The sequence below is a fragment of the Acomys russatus genome, chromosome 31 (assembly GCF_903995435.1).
Source record: "Acomys russatus chromosome 31, mAcoRus1.1, whole genome shotgun sequence".
Taxonomy (NCBI): Eukaryota; Metazoa; Chordata; class Mammalia; order Rodentia; family Muridae; genus Acomys; species Acomys russatus.
Window position 1 is genome coordinate 41,323,649 of NC_067167.1, and position 14,128 is coordinate 41,337,776.

At 38.6% G+C, this 14,128-nt stretch overlaps 1 protein-coding gene across 5 annotated transcripts in view; it reads right to left on the reverse strand.

The window, feature by feature from the left end:
• The window catches only part of Ralyl (RALY RNA binding protein like), a 675,570-nt gene that overhangs the window by 364,953 nt on the left and 296,489 nt on the right, over nt 1-14,128 (reverse strand). For all 5 annotated transcript variants that reach the window (XM_051139878.1, XM_051139880.1, XM_051139877.1 and 2 more), the window contains exon 2: nt 12,105-12,383. In XM_051139878.1, coding sequence (XP_050995835.1) covers nt 12,105-12,360 — 256 coding nt within the window. In that variant the 5' untranslated portion in view covers nt 12,361-12,383. The remainder of the gene's footprint in view (nt 1-12,104; nt 12,384-14,128) is intronic.

Here is a 14,128-nt window from a genome sequence, read left to right on the forward strand (position 1 = left end):
ACACATTGCAAAAAAGAAGAACAGAATAGTCACATAACAAGTAACCAATGTGAAATAGCCATTTGAAGCCAATCTTCATTATACTTAAGACTTTTTCCCAAGTATTTATTAAAACTTGGACTCAGCATTTCAGACATTTGAACTTTTCATAAAATGGCACCAGTTTTCCTCTCTCACCTCATTCCTGTAAGTGGTCCCTGCCAGAATTAAGACTGAAGTATAAACATTCATCCACCTGGAACTATTTTTCTGTCCACCCCCATCCTTTTAAAATATTTAAAAATCTACTCTGTATAGGAAGCTTCTATCAGCTTTGTACCAATCTCATTTTCTAGTTATGCTTCTACCCTTGTGACTTCCCATAAGCTGTACTTAGCACATGTCTTAGGTACTTCCCATTACTGTGATAAGGGACAACATTTGGTGTGGTGACTAGGATACTCGTCCCTTGGGACCCTGCCTCCTCTCAGAGATGGATGTAGTAGATGGAAACATCTTTTTGTCTTGATCCCAAGTGTGGGATGTAAAATAGACTTTTAAGTTGTGTTTGTCTGCTGAAACAGATGTGTGAGAAGACAAAAGCTTTCTTTTTCCACCAGAAGAGGAACTGCCTCTTGCAGGGGCATGGTCTTTACCAACTGACAAACAATCCTTGTACGGACTCTGAGAATATGTGTGTGTGTGTTGGGGGCGGCTGGGCTTTTTTGTCTTTGTGTCCTTTCCTATCATTTGGCTGTTAATCACTCTACTTCGAGATGCTCCTAGAGAGAAATACTCCAGAGAAAGATTTGAGGTTCCGGGTTCCAGCTGCTGTTCCCGATTCCAGCTGCTGTGGTTGCAGTCACCTTTTCAGAGTGGCTGGTTTGCTGTTTAATGTGTCTGCTGAAACGTTGGCTACAGTCACTTCGAGAAACTGAGTCTAAAAAGGTCAACCTCTCCTGTTCCCATTAGCCTGTTTTCTCTCCTATCTAAGGTAGGTGGGTTGGAAGAGAGGTATAAGCATTAGAGAATCCCAAATAAAGTAGGTTTGAAAAATTCAAAGCCTAAAAATGAGATACCTTCACAAGCCTCAGGGTTGTGGGAGTCCTGAACACCTTCCCACCTGATCAGGAAGACCAAGCAAAGTAAAGGCATAGCAGTAGGAAGAGTGGGAACTTACTTACATCTTGATTAGCAAGAAGGAAGCAGAGAGAGAGAGAGAGAGAGAGAGAGAGAGAGAGAGAGAGAGAGAGAGAGAGAGAGAGAGAGAGAGAGAGAGAGAGACAGAGACAGAGACAGAGACAGAGACAGAGACAGAGACAGAGACAGAGACAGAGACAGAGACAGGACAGACAGACAGACAGACAGACGGCCGGACAGAGGGGCAGATGTTGGAGATGATGAGAATCCTTTGAAACTTCAGAGCCCATCCACAGAGACAGACCTCTTCATGTAGGGCCACACTCATAATCCTTTTCATTACTTCCACTAGTTTGAAACCGATTATTAAAATATATACTATAGGAGCCGTTCACATTCAAACCACCACACACAGCATAAAATGATGTTGCCAGAACTAAATATGCATACATATTTTCTACAACTCTTATATGATTATTTCAGAGACTGAGATCTCCATGCATGAGTCTTTTCAACAGTATATGCAAGCAAGGTCCAATAATGTCAGAGACATCTCAGTTGTATCTTATTCTCTACAACAGAAACTCTAAACTATTCATCTTAACGGCTAAAATAAACCCCAACTTCTTATTACATACTCAACTCCAGGTAATAATGAAGCTAGCTGTCTAAAAGGGATTTCACTTGTGCAGGCAGCTTTGCACCCAAACTCTAGCAGACGAGGTCAGGTGATCTAAGCCTGAGCAAATGATACTGTTATTTGAACTGCAAAACCGAGCACTTCCTTCTGCTGTGAACATCCAGAAGTGGTTTTTTGGGGGGTGATTGGACCATGAGCATTCTTACTTCATCACTATGTGTTCTACTCATGAGGTTTCATGTTCCTGAGACACTGGGAGATCATAGAAACTGTAGAAGAGAGGGTAGGCCGCCCTGTCAGAACGTAATCACTGAGATTGGCCTCTTGCAGGATGCATTTTATCCCCTAACCCTCATTTTCTGTCTCTCTGTCTCTGCTTTCCAGCTGGCAAGATGTGAAATGCTTTCTGCCAACACACACACACACACACACACACACACACACACACACACACACACACACATACACAGACACACACTTTGCCATGGTCTGCTATCTTCTAGAGGCTAAAACAGAAATAGCATCTATTTGTGACCATGAGCTGAAATTATTAGACAAAATATATGCTTTCTCTTTCTGAGTTGCCTTTTAAATCACAGTGATAGAAAGATGACTAGTTCAGAAGAAGAAGGATTGCAGGCAGGTTCTTCACTTACAAATGATGCTTATAGGGAAAAAGTTTGTGTGTGTGTGTGTGTGTGTGTGTGTGTGTGTGTGTGTGTGTGTGTGTTTGTAACTTCCTACTGATTAAAGCTGACTTCCAAAGTTCATAATTTCTGTTTACTTCAGGCAATGGAACAGTGAGATAATCCGAGAAGACAGACATTACAAATGTTTATTTATAGCCCATGAGTAATCAACCAGTGTAATCAGTAGATGCATGAAATCAGCACTGAGCTACTTCAATCTCTATTCTGATATCTATGATGTGTTCCTACAAAAGAAGAATTTTTGCAACTTCTCATCCATGAATAGTGTGAAATATTTTTAAAGTTTATTTTACTCTCTAAGGGAATGTATTTGACAGAACAAAAGTTCTTATGGTTAAAATTAGTTTTGAAGTATAATACGCATTTCTATACTAACAAGTGTCAGAATCAAAATTCAGTGAAGATTAACAAGGATGTGTCAGAAGTGCACCTTAGTTAAATGAAATTTTATTCAAGTCAGTTAAAAAACCAAACCGAGATACATTTTTATTTAATAGAGATGGCATCTACTGTTGATTAATAAATTGGCTAGATTTTTAAAAAAATCTTTAGTAATATGGATGATAGGAAACTCAGTTTTTCCAAAGGAAATTTAGCAATCTTTGATTCCATCTCTGTGCCATGAATCCAGAGGAAAAAGAGGGCTATTCTATTTCCAATTGGCAGTGAAGAAATGCTGAAATTTTTCAAATGAGTACGTAATGAAATTGTACTATTCCCTTCCTTATAAAATCCAAAATATGATATTTTGAAGTGTTTAAAAAGGGAGCATTACCAAAATGAGACTACTTTGGCGTTATGCTATCCAAGAATGCATGATAAATGCTGCTTATGAATTTCAACCCAGCAACATGGGTGCTCTGGCAAGGGATCACATCCAAAGCACTTCTAGGTCTGTGTGATCCAACTGTAATAAAGACCTGTAATACCACATGTCTTTAATCCCTCTGGCTGGAGCACAGACATGCCGCACCTTTAAATCCACAATGACCTGCAAGTGTGTGGTGGACAGATGGGAAAGAAAGAGAAGCTGAACCGTTTGAACACTATGAAGAGACTTGGAACTAGAGACACAAGGATGGAGAGGAACAGCCTGTTGTACATAGCCAGTCCTGCGTCCTGAGGCCATTGTCACATCCCAGCCCATGCTGCCACCAAGGGCCACGTCTTCACTCATATTACCATGCCCCATGGATGGGGAGGCCTGGTGGCACTCAGAGGAAGGATAGCAGGCTACCAAGAAGAGACTTGATACCCTATGAGCATATACAGGGGGAGGGAGTCACCTCAGTCACAGTCATAGGGGAGGGGAGTAAGGGGAAAATGGGAGGGAGGGAGGAATGGGAGGATACAAGGGATGGGATAACAATTGAGATGTAATATGAATAAATTAATAAAACATATTAAAAAAAGACCATGGCCATGTGGCTGTCCCTGATCTGGGCTACTGCCTGGGCCGAAGGTCTGTGCAGAGCTAATCCTTCCCCTAACTGGCTACATAATTCTGGAGACCTAGATCTCACTGGCTCAAGCACTTGGGAGAGCAGGTCCTATACTTCACCTTGGCAGCACAGTAGACCTGGCCCTGGTAGTAGAGGTGAAGGTGAGGGTGAGCCCACCATGAAGGAATAAGAACAGGAGAACTCCTCTTTCCCCTTGCCAGCTTCAGCACTGAGTGAGCTGGACAGGGCAGTGCTGGAGAGCTCCCACTGGTGGTGTGGATGCAGGAGGCTGGCGGGATGGACAAATCAGCTACCACCCTTGGCCCAGATCCAAAGCTTTGAGTTGGCCCACCCAGGGTCTACCTCAGGCATGAACTAACCACTGGAGCACATGAAGGGGCTGTCCCTGCAGATCCAAAGCTGCAGGATCTCCATGCCACAGGGAAAGAACGGAATATCTGAGAGGAATCTCAGCGAGGGAACAGTACTGATAGTGTAACAAAAGTCAGAGGTCTTGAACCAGACCAGTGACTTATTGAGATGAACATTTGCAAGTAAAGATGTGCGGACAAAAGGGTTTACCATGGAATACACTACAGGTTCCTCAAAAAGATTTTTTAAATCTTTTCTTGTTGTGTTTTGTTTATTTTTGGTTTGTGTTTTTTTTTTTAGTGGGTGAGATTACAAGGGCAGAGGGCAGACACGAAAGACAGGGAGATGAGTGGGACTGGAGTGCAGGATGTGACACCCACAAAGAATCAGTAAAAAGTTTAAAAGATAGGGGAAAGGTGAACGACCTTGAAACTGTCACAGTCTGAAGAGGTAGCTCAAGTCACTCAAGGTTGCCTGAATGTACTTTGTTCTATAAAGCAAAGGCACAAGCTTTATAGGAAGTATAAAGGTAGCTAAGGAAATATCTACCTCACCACTGGGTCTAGGACATGCTTTAAATAAAGGTTATCAGTGATTTCACATGTTGTTGTTTGAGTTACATTACCACCAGTGTGGTCCAAACAAACTAGAGGAAAAACTTACAGACATGAAACTGCATACATTTACAATACCACTAAATGTCATATTTGTAGTAAGTTATTTATCTTAAGATTAGTATTGTGATTAATTTATAATTTAAATTTCATCATAAGTTTGAATTAATTGGAAGATGTATGACACAAAGACCATTCAGTGCTATTTGTGTGGTTTCAGAAATCTACTGGAGGTCATGGAAAAATTTCCAAGTTGTAAGGAAAACTAATATAAATTAAAATAAATAAAATGAAAAGAAAGATGCAAGCAAAGACTGTCTTTATGGTTTAAACAAGCAAGTATTTTTGCCTTTCTTTAATTACGTGGTAATAATAAATACAGAAGACAAACCCTAAAGAAAAACATAACTCTAATTAAATTATTCTCTGTATGATGTACATCTCTAAAAAAAAAACTGTTAGAGAACATTGAAGTTTCTGATGTTGACAAACTGTGTGGACCACTGAACTAAATGAAAGTGTCTTTTTTTTTTTTATAAATTCTGAACTAGGACTTAGGAATCTGATTCAGTAGAGTAAGAATTAAGAATTCAGAGCCAGTAGCTAATGAAGATCAGATTGTGACCAACTGGCAAAACCCAGAGTAGAGGGAAGGCTGAGCTCCAACTCCTGATCAACCACAGTTACTGTGTGTTCTGTGACTTGAAGGCAAATTTTAATGAATTTAAAAATAATGCCTCATTTGATATGAATTAGAAAAACATGTAAATTATATTTTTATTTGGTCTGTCAAAACCAGAATTGTGTAACAGTTTCATAGTAGATGATTTTACTGGAATAAAAACCACTCTATGTTACAATAAAATATGGAATTGGTACTGTAAAATATTCACATAGAGAAAAGCCCATCCAGACCAGGTCTTCAATGCCTGGCTTTCAATTGATCTCTGGAACATTTCTATCATGTTAATAATTTTGTTGAAGGCAGGCAGTGATACTTGGCTTAATAAATGTTTTCTACAATGCAGTGAGAATTGGTCAGACAATACTGACCTAGTAAGAATTTTATCCTAAAAGGCATCTGAGATATATATATCATAATAGAGTGCTTTTATTAAAACATTCATAACACATAAAAGACAAATCATTGGAGATCTTTGGTAGTCTAGCAATGGCAACTAAAGTACATTAGAGCTAACACATCAGCCATCTACATAGAAACTTGAGAAAGATTATAGTTAGTGCATTTTCTGATGCTGCAATAAAATGCCTTATTAGCACTTCATAAAAAGAATAAAAGGTATATTCATCAGACTCTGGTTCTCCCACCAAGATTTCAGTTTTAAGGAGAGAATTTTTGAGAATTATTTCCACAATAGCAATGCTTCAATAGCTGTTCATTCCTCCGTTTTGCTTTCCTGCAACTTTTTCACTCACAGTGCTCCCGACCTTGACTGAGTATGAACCTCCATCAGCAACAGTGGAGCATCACCACTGTCTTGCTGATGTGCAATCAAACCAACACAGGACTATATTATTGGGTTAAATTCGAGCTCCTGAGGATACAAAGATGGATAACGTGTGCAGAACCCCTGCGACTGTCTGCATAAGCTGGCTATGGATGTGTGGAGACCAACCATGTAGTAGACACATTTTTTATTTCTGTCCTCACAGTAACTGTCCTCTGCAGTGTCTGCAGTCTGCTGCAGGACAGGCCTCACCTGAATCTGTGTGGTGGTGAATAGCGGTTGTCGGCTCCATTGGCTTTATGGTCACCCGGATAACGCACCTCTTACAGAGTCTTCGAAGGTGTTTGCAGAAAGAACTGATTTAGGATAGACCTCTAAAATGGGTGACGTCATCCTATGGGCTAGGGCCCAGATTCAACAAAAAGTTAAAAAAAGAAAGAAAAAAAAAAGAACCACAATCTGAATGTCATCACTCACCTCTTTCCACTGAGTGTTCTGTCAAGAAAGGAAGAAAACTGACGGTTTAGGGGATTTTGTCAGACCAACCTCCCCACACCAATGACTTGACGAGAGTTTTCCCATCCTGGGCAGATTTTTGTTTTGTTTGTTCACTGTTACTGCTCCTGCTGCTTTGCTGTAAGGTAGTCTATGATTCTTGGGAAGTTCAGTCACACAGAATGATGCAACTATTTAATATACATAATGTAACATATGTATTTTGTATTTTAAGTAAGCTTATAAAGTAATTATCCTTTACGGCTTTTCAACTATCCTTAGTATTATTTAATCTCTTCTTTCTTCCTCTGCCTCTGTACTATACTCCCTCCTCACTCTCATCTTAGATACCCCTGTCTAGACTCCATAGTCTCCTAACCCCCATTTTGGGGCTGGAAGTGGTATGTGGAAGGATCACAGCTAGGGTGGACACTAGCAGAGCATGGGCTGCAGGGATAAGGCAAATCCAGGAAAAAGTTTCAGGAAGTGCATGCACACTAATCCGGAAAATGAATTTTGATTCCAGTCTTTGCAGAGTGTTGATTATGTTTATTAGAAATCTTCTTCCTAAGAGACCACTCGCTCCACCTACTGCGTCTCATCCCATAGTCTCTTCCCGTCCTGTCTAGGCCACACGGGAAATGTATTCATTCCTAAACCCTAGCGCAACTTGTTTTGATGGCTCATAATTATTACCCTTTGTTTAAATGTCTCAGCTACTTTGGGGCATGTATTTATACATATGCCCATGTATCTTTGAGGATGTCAGCTATCCTGCCTAAAAAAATGCTATGTCCCGAACTTATACTTTCATATCAAAACATTTTTCCTCTGGGAAAAATCCTCTCATCCTGCAGACTTTGTATAATTGTCCAACAGAAAAATGTAGGCTTGTTCTTGATTTTTTTTTCCATCTTTAATAGCTGGTATGAAACTACTTTCTTAGGTTTTAGCGAGATTACCTCTTCTCCCACTTCCATCTCCGTAATATGGAACTTGAGTCTGTTGTGGAGTTCCGTTACACAGCAGTACTTTGCCACACTAGCCCACCCGCCATCCTGCTCCCTGACCTTTGCACTTGCTGACATTTCAGCTCTTCCCATCCTACAATTCTCAGTTTGTTCTTGCACTTACAGCACCAATATGCTCAACAGTAATATCTGCCATTTAATCATCAACATTGGATTTCATCACATAATAGTCTCAGTTTAAGCCTATATCTAAGAAGCTAAGAACTTGCATTAGGATATTGACTATTTTTTTTAGGAGAACTGATGTTTAACTTTTAAATTCCATTTTAAAATACATGGAGAGGATTAAAAGATTGTTCTACGGAAGATGCGTACATGATTACTCATTATATAAGATAAAAATATTAAACATAGATGAACTAATAATTCAGGCTTAATCTATTTAGAGTCCTCCTACTCTAAGGAGAAAGAAAGGCTTAGACAGTATGTGCTTTACATCGTAATAACCTGTCATTACGTCCATCATCAATTCACTGAGTGTGGTGGCCAGTCTTGTTGTCTTATAAACCATTAGTTTGAAAGTGAGTAATAATTAGGAAATCAGTCAACTGACCAGGGTGCAGAGGGTCCACTATTGAGGGAAGTGAGGGTTCTCTCTAGCATGGACTCTCTTACCAGCTTTTTGATTACTTCTCCATGAGGAACTGACTTGCCAGGCCACAGGGGAAGAGGATGTGTACAGTTCTGAAGCGACTTAGTGAGTTGGGGAGGGTAGGTAGGGGAGCTCCCTTTTCTGAGGAATGGGAGATATAGGGGAGAAGAAAGGAGGATGGGTCTGGGAGGTGAGGAGGAATGGGGGTAGCACCAGGGTGTAAAATGAATGAATGAATCAATCAATGAATAAATGAATGAATGAATCAATCAATCAAGCAAGCAACCAGGAAATCAGCAACCAATTTATGTGAAGTTATGTTTTGCCCAAATGCATGGTAATTGAAGATAAAGGTGGGTATGCAGCTTGGAAAATGAAGCTTTAATCCCACATTAGTCGGGAATCCACTCCAACTGAGAACAACAGGATGTCTTGCCTTTGTCTGAATTTCTAATGATCAGGGTTAAGAAAAGATGATTATATTCAAGTAATTGACCTGAAATGCAAAGTTATTATTTAAATTTTGAAGCACCTACTTTTTGTAAAATCTTCCCACCACAGCAGATGAGGTTAATAAACTAGATTCCACTTAAATGAATACCATCTTTATCATGGATTTGGATATAAAGTCTGATTGAGGCATATGCTCTGGAGATTGTCCTGAGGGAAACACTGAGAAAAGGCACACTTATGGCTGAGAATAAAAACAAAACAACAAACAAACAAACAAAATGCTACCATGAGAAGCAGGATTTTACCAATGCACTGGAATCTGAAATCATCATTTGTATGCCTTGGATTTGCAAAGTCAAGTCACTAAGGCTGGAGTTAGATTTCTATCCCTTTGTCTATTAGATGCTTTTAAAGTTAATGATCAGCTGACAGAACTCAAGACCCCAAAGATTTATTAGATACAGTTCAGTCCCAAGAGTATCAGCACTCGATTGACTTTATAGCAGTAATTATTTTAAAAAGAGTAATACGCAAATGTGTTTCTACAAGGTCATGCTAGTTTCACAGTAATGAGGATACAGGCAGTAGATTGACCCTGAAATTACCTAGAATGTAGCTCTGAAGAAGAACTACAATACTTTCTTAATGCTTATTACAATGCTTCTAAAAAAAAGAAGCATCCAGAAAACTCCAATATCAAGGTATGTATGGGAAATGTAGACATTAAAGAAACTGACCGGGCACCTGGGAAACAGACTGAACTATTGGAAAATATCACCATTCTTTACTGGAGAAAATGAACAATGAAGCTGTAAATGATGACTAACATTTCACAGAATATATGTCTGGGATTTATATCAGATAATATATGAGACATTTTACTTTTTCAAAACTATACTTCAGACTTCACTCACATTTAATAAATACCTTAATTTCCCAATGTTTTTTCTCTCATTGTGTAACCTAAGATTATTTCAGATTTTCCATCTTTGTATCTCAACCTCCTCTGTGCCAGGATTTATACTTGTATTCCACTATTCCTCGCAGCAAACATTTTCCTCAATTGATCAAATTTGATAGAATAGCATTTTTCATGCTTGTCTCACTTGATTATTCAGTACTGTTAATTGTTTCTTTCACACACAGTTTTATCTTTATGCTTATGGACATAACAAGGCAGCATATTATCTAAAATATCTCATCTAGAGAGTGATGAAGGCTGCAAAGGCATTTGTAACTGTCGAGGATCTGTAGTAAAGCAAGCCTTTTAAGCTGGTCATACAGGTTTCTATGAGGAGGTAGTTCCCAAGAATCAAGGGAACAGATAAGTAGCAGAGAGCAGCACAGACCCAGAGCCTGTAAAACAGGAGCACTCCTGCCATAGAGGAGGCACATCAAGGTGGCCAATATGACTGGAAGAGTGTAGGAGGACAGGGCAGGGGACAGGACTGAAGATGTGACCATGTAGAGAGGCTCAGAGGACAAAGATGGGACATGATAGAGCATAAACGCTTTCTGTATGGTATTCCATGGAGGATTAAAAGCAAGTTGAAGACATTTTTATTTTATAAATTAAAAACAGAGCATTATCATAGAGTGCAAAAAGCAGAGCTGGCAGAGCCTTTCCATGGGGCCCTGGTATTCAGCTACACAAGATGGCCTTGTAGCACAGACTGAGACCAAGGCAGAGCTTGGGATGCACTCGACATGAGATATTAGTCTGCAACTGAAATATAGGTGGAAAGAAGGGATTGAGGTTTTTACCTTAAAAACTACAGCTGGGAATTCTCACAATTAGAGAGACGCTACAAAACTATATATGGGAAGATGGAGTTATATTTACTCAAATGGTATATACTCACTTATGTCTGGACACTAGCCCAAGGTGCATGTCCCATTAAAGTCTTCACTTACCAGGAAAGTGGGACAGAGGGGAGGACATCCTATTCGGACTTTAGGTGAGAGAAGCATGGGAGAATGGGGAAATAGAAGGATCCAGAGGGTCCTAGAAACCTACAAGAAGAACATTATGATGGGTGGATCTGGGCCCAGGGGTCCTGCTCAAACTATGGCACCAGCCAAGGACAATACAGGCCGTAAACTTCAAACCCCTACCCAGATCTAGCCAATAGACAGGACAGTCTCCACAGTGGAGTGGAGAGTGGGGTATGACTTTCACACGTACTCTGGTGCCTCACATTTGACCATGTCCCCTGGATGGGGAGACCTGGTGGCACTCAGAGGAAGGACAGCAGGCTACCAAGAAGAGACTTGATACCCTGTGAGCATATATAGGGGGAGGAGGTCCCCCTCAGTCACAGTCATAGGAGAGAGGAGTAAGGGGGTAATGGGAGGGAGGGAGGAATGGGAGGATACAAGGGATGGGATAGCAATTGAGATGTAATATGAATAAATTAATAAAATATTAAAAAAATAAAAATACATGTTGAATTTTCAAAATAGTATATAATCAATTTGGAACATAAACTTGTCCAGGACAATAAATATAGACTGGATAAGCATTGATTGTATTTGTCACATGGGAAACTATATAGCATTTTGATGTTTCTGTCTCTTCAATAATTATAAATGTTTTCTTCTCATTTTTATTTCACCTCACATCGTGCTGTCTTTTCTTAGCAGAAACCAGTATTATTCCTTGGGCATGAAGCATAAAGTGAGCACTAGGTGCATAGAGGATGCATAATATACACCATCCCTAACCGCCCAGGAAAAAGTGAGTCGAGATCCTTTCTATTCTGGAAAATGTATGTCTTTTTACTATTTTTAGAACTTTCCTCCCAAATAAAAATTGTAAGTAAAGAAAATGTATTATTCTTTTAGGACAAATCTTATACTCAAGGACATTAAACTCACCATATGTTTTGTAGAAGTTACACACTATTTCAAGTCTAATAAACTTAAATCAGATATCTATATTGCACGTTCCTGTACAATCGGTGGTATCACAAATAATGTTCAAACACAAGCTTTTATGTTTGTTGAGATAGCTTCCTGTAAAATGATACGATCTGCACTGGAAATTTATAAAAAATGGTTAAGGAAGCAATAGATATTATGGGGAATTTAATTGTTAACAACTTCAGCCATACAACCAATGTGGATAGACTAGAATAGAGGGAAACGCTCATCTGAGCACGGCTTACCAAGAGGCTGGCCCGCGATGACTCTGGCATTTTCTCCAGCTACAGCAGCTCTCGCATGGCGTTCACTCATGTACTGAACAAACGCGTACCCTTTGTGAACAGAGCAGCCGACGATTTTTCCATACTTTGAAAAAATTGCTTCAATGTCGACCTTCTTGACGATGGCTGTATTTAAGTTGCCGATGAAAACCCTGGAGTTGATGGACTTGGGGTCATTCTTATTGGTAACGTTGCTGGTCTGTGTCTTGCCCGTCATGGTTGGTTCACCTTGTTTTAATCCTTAAACAAACAAACAAAACATACTAATCAGAAAATAATATAAATACATTCATAGATATTGCTGGTGTTGAAAGGTATCAAATTGTTATCTGGAAACAGATCCCTGAGTAGTACTGATTATTTTGTTTAAAAAAAAAAATTAGTATAAAACGTACACACCATTTGACTAAATCCTGTTGAAAAATTCTCATAATTAATTACATACAGTTGTTTTTTAAAATGTTTCAATTTTGTATGCACTACTCAGCTCCAAATATGACTGAATGTTCCTCATTTGTTTTATTTTTAAGTATAACTATATTTGTTTGTTTTTTTTTAAGAAAGAGGTACCAAATAAATCATTTTATTCTGTAAAAAGAAGCAAAGACAATGAAAGTACACTAGTCTAACGCATGCTTCAGCAGAGGCATCCTGCGTTCAGAAGCCAACAACTCATCAAAGGCCATGGAATAGAAAAAAGAAAAGGTGTTAATATCAGGAGTGTGATGAGGATTATTTTTCATAAGGAAAGAATAATTAGTTCTATTTATGATGTTAAATTGAACCAATAATATCTTGCCACAGTTAAATGTAAACAAAAATTCATATTCTGCTATGATTCATCAATACTCAGAAAATCATGCAGTAAGACTGGTGATTTTTTTCCCCTCAACTACATGTTTTAAGTAAATTCAATGAAGCTTTCATTTGAAGGCCTTATTTCTTTTCACATCATTATTAATTTTATTTTTTTAATTTTTTAATATTTTATTAATTTATTCCGATTACAACTCAATTGTTATCCCATCACTTATATCCTCCCATTCCTCCCTCCCTCCCGCTTTCACCCAATTCCCCTCCCCTAGAGTCCATAGCCATATTTATTGGTTGTTGATGTTTGCTGAGGCCCTTCTGCTTAGAGAAACGGCTATGTGAAATAATAAATTTATGAGGGTTACACCCGGGTGGGGTCAGTCACTGTTGAAGCTAGCCAACCATCAGTTTCTTGGTGATAGTTACAAACACTCTTTTAAAACATTGTAGCTATAAAATAACAACTGCAACAAAGCTTAAGAATAGTTTTAAGTGACATTTTTCATTTCATTGTTAATCTACTAGAAGTTTCAAAGCCACATACAGGATATGATTGAAGATTCACTCACTATGCATTTAAACGAAGTGTTTTTGAAATCAAGCACAATCTAATAGTACTAAAATATTTCAAATAAAGCTATACATTACTACATCTAAGGTTATTATAACTTTACTTCAAAATAGGCCCTTACATATATCATTGTTATGAAGGTATATATAATAATCAAAACATTAAGCCATTTACATGAAAATTAAAGGAAATTATTAAAAAGAATGATTTTAAAACTGCCTTATATTATTCCAGCTTAGCTACATTTGACTTGTTTTCATCATGAAATATTCAAGCTAGAATTATAGAAATTAAAACTAATACTTTTTCCCTAATCATTAAATTACACCTACTGTATAACTCATTACAAAATTTTGAAAGTGCAAGAAAAATTAGGGTACATACTAAAACATCAACTGCTTTGTATAGATTCCTTTCTCACTAGTACAGACCAATGTCAATAATCCAAACTCCAGAAAGCCTGTTTTCATTTTATTGTTGTATGTCAAATGCTTTCTGAAGTACCATATCTTTGATATAGTCAAGGGTAAGCAATTCTTATGGCTGACATTTATTTTGTAGTCAGGGGCCGGCTGGTTAGGAAGCAATCGTGGAAACTCAT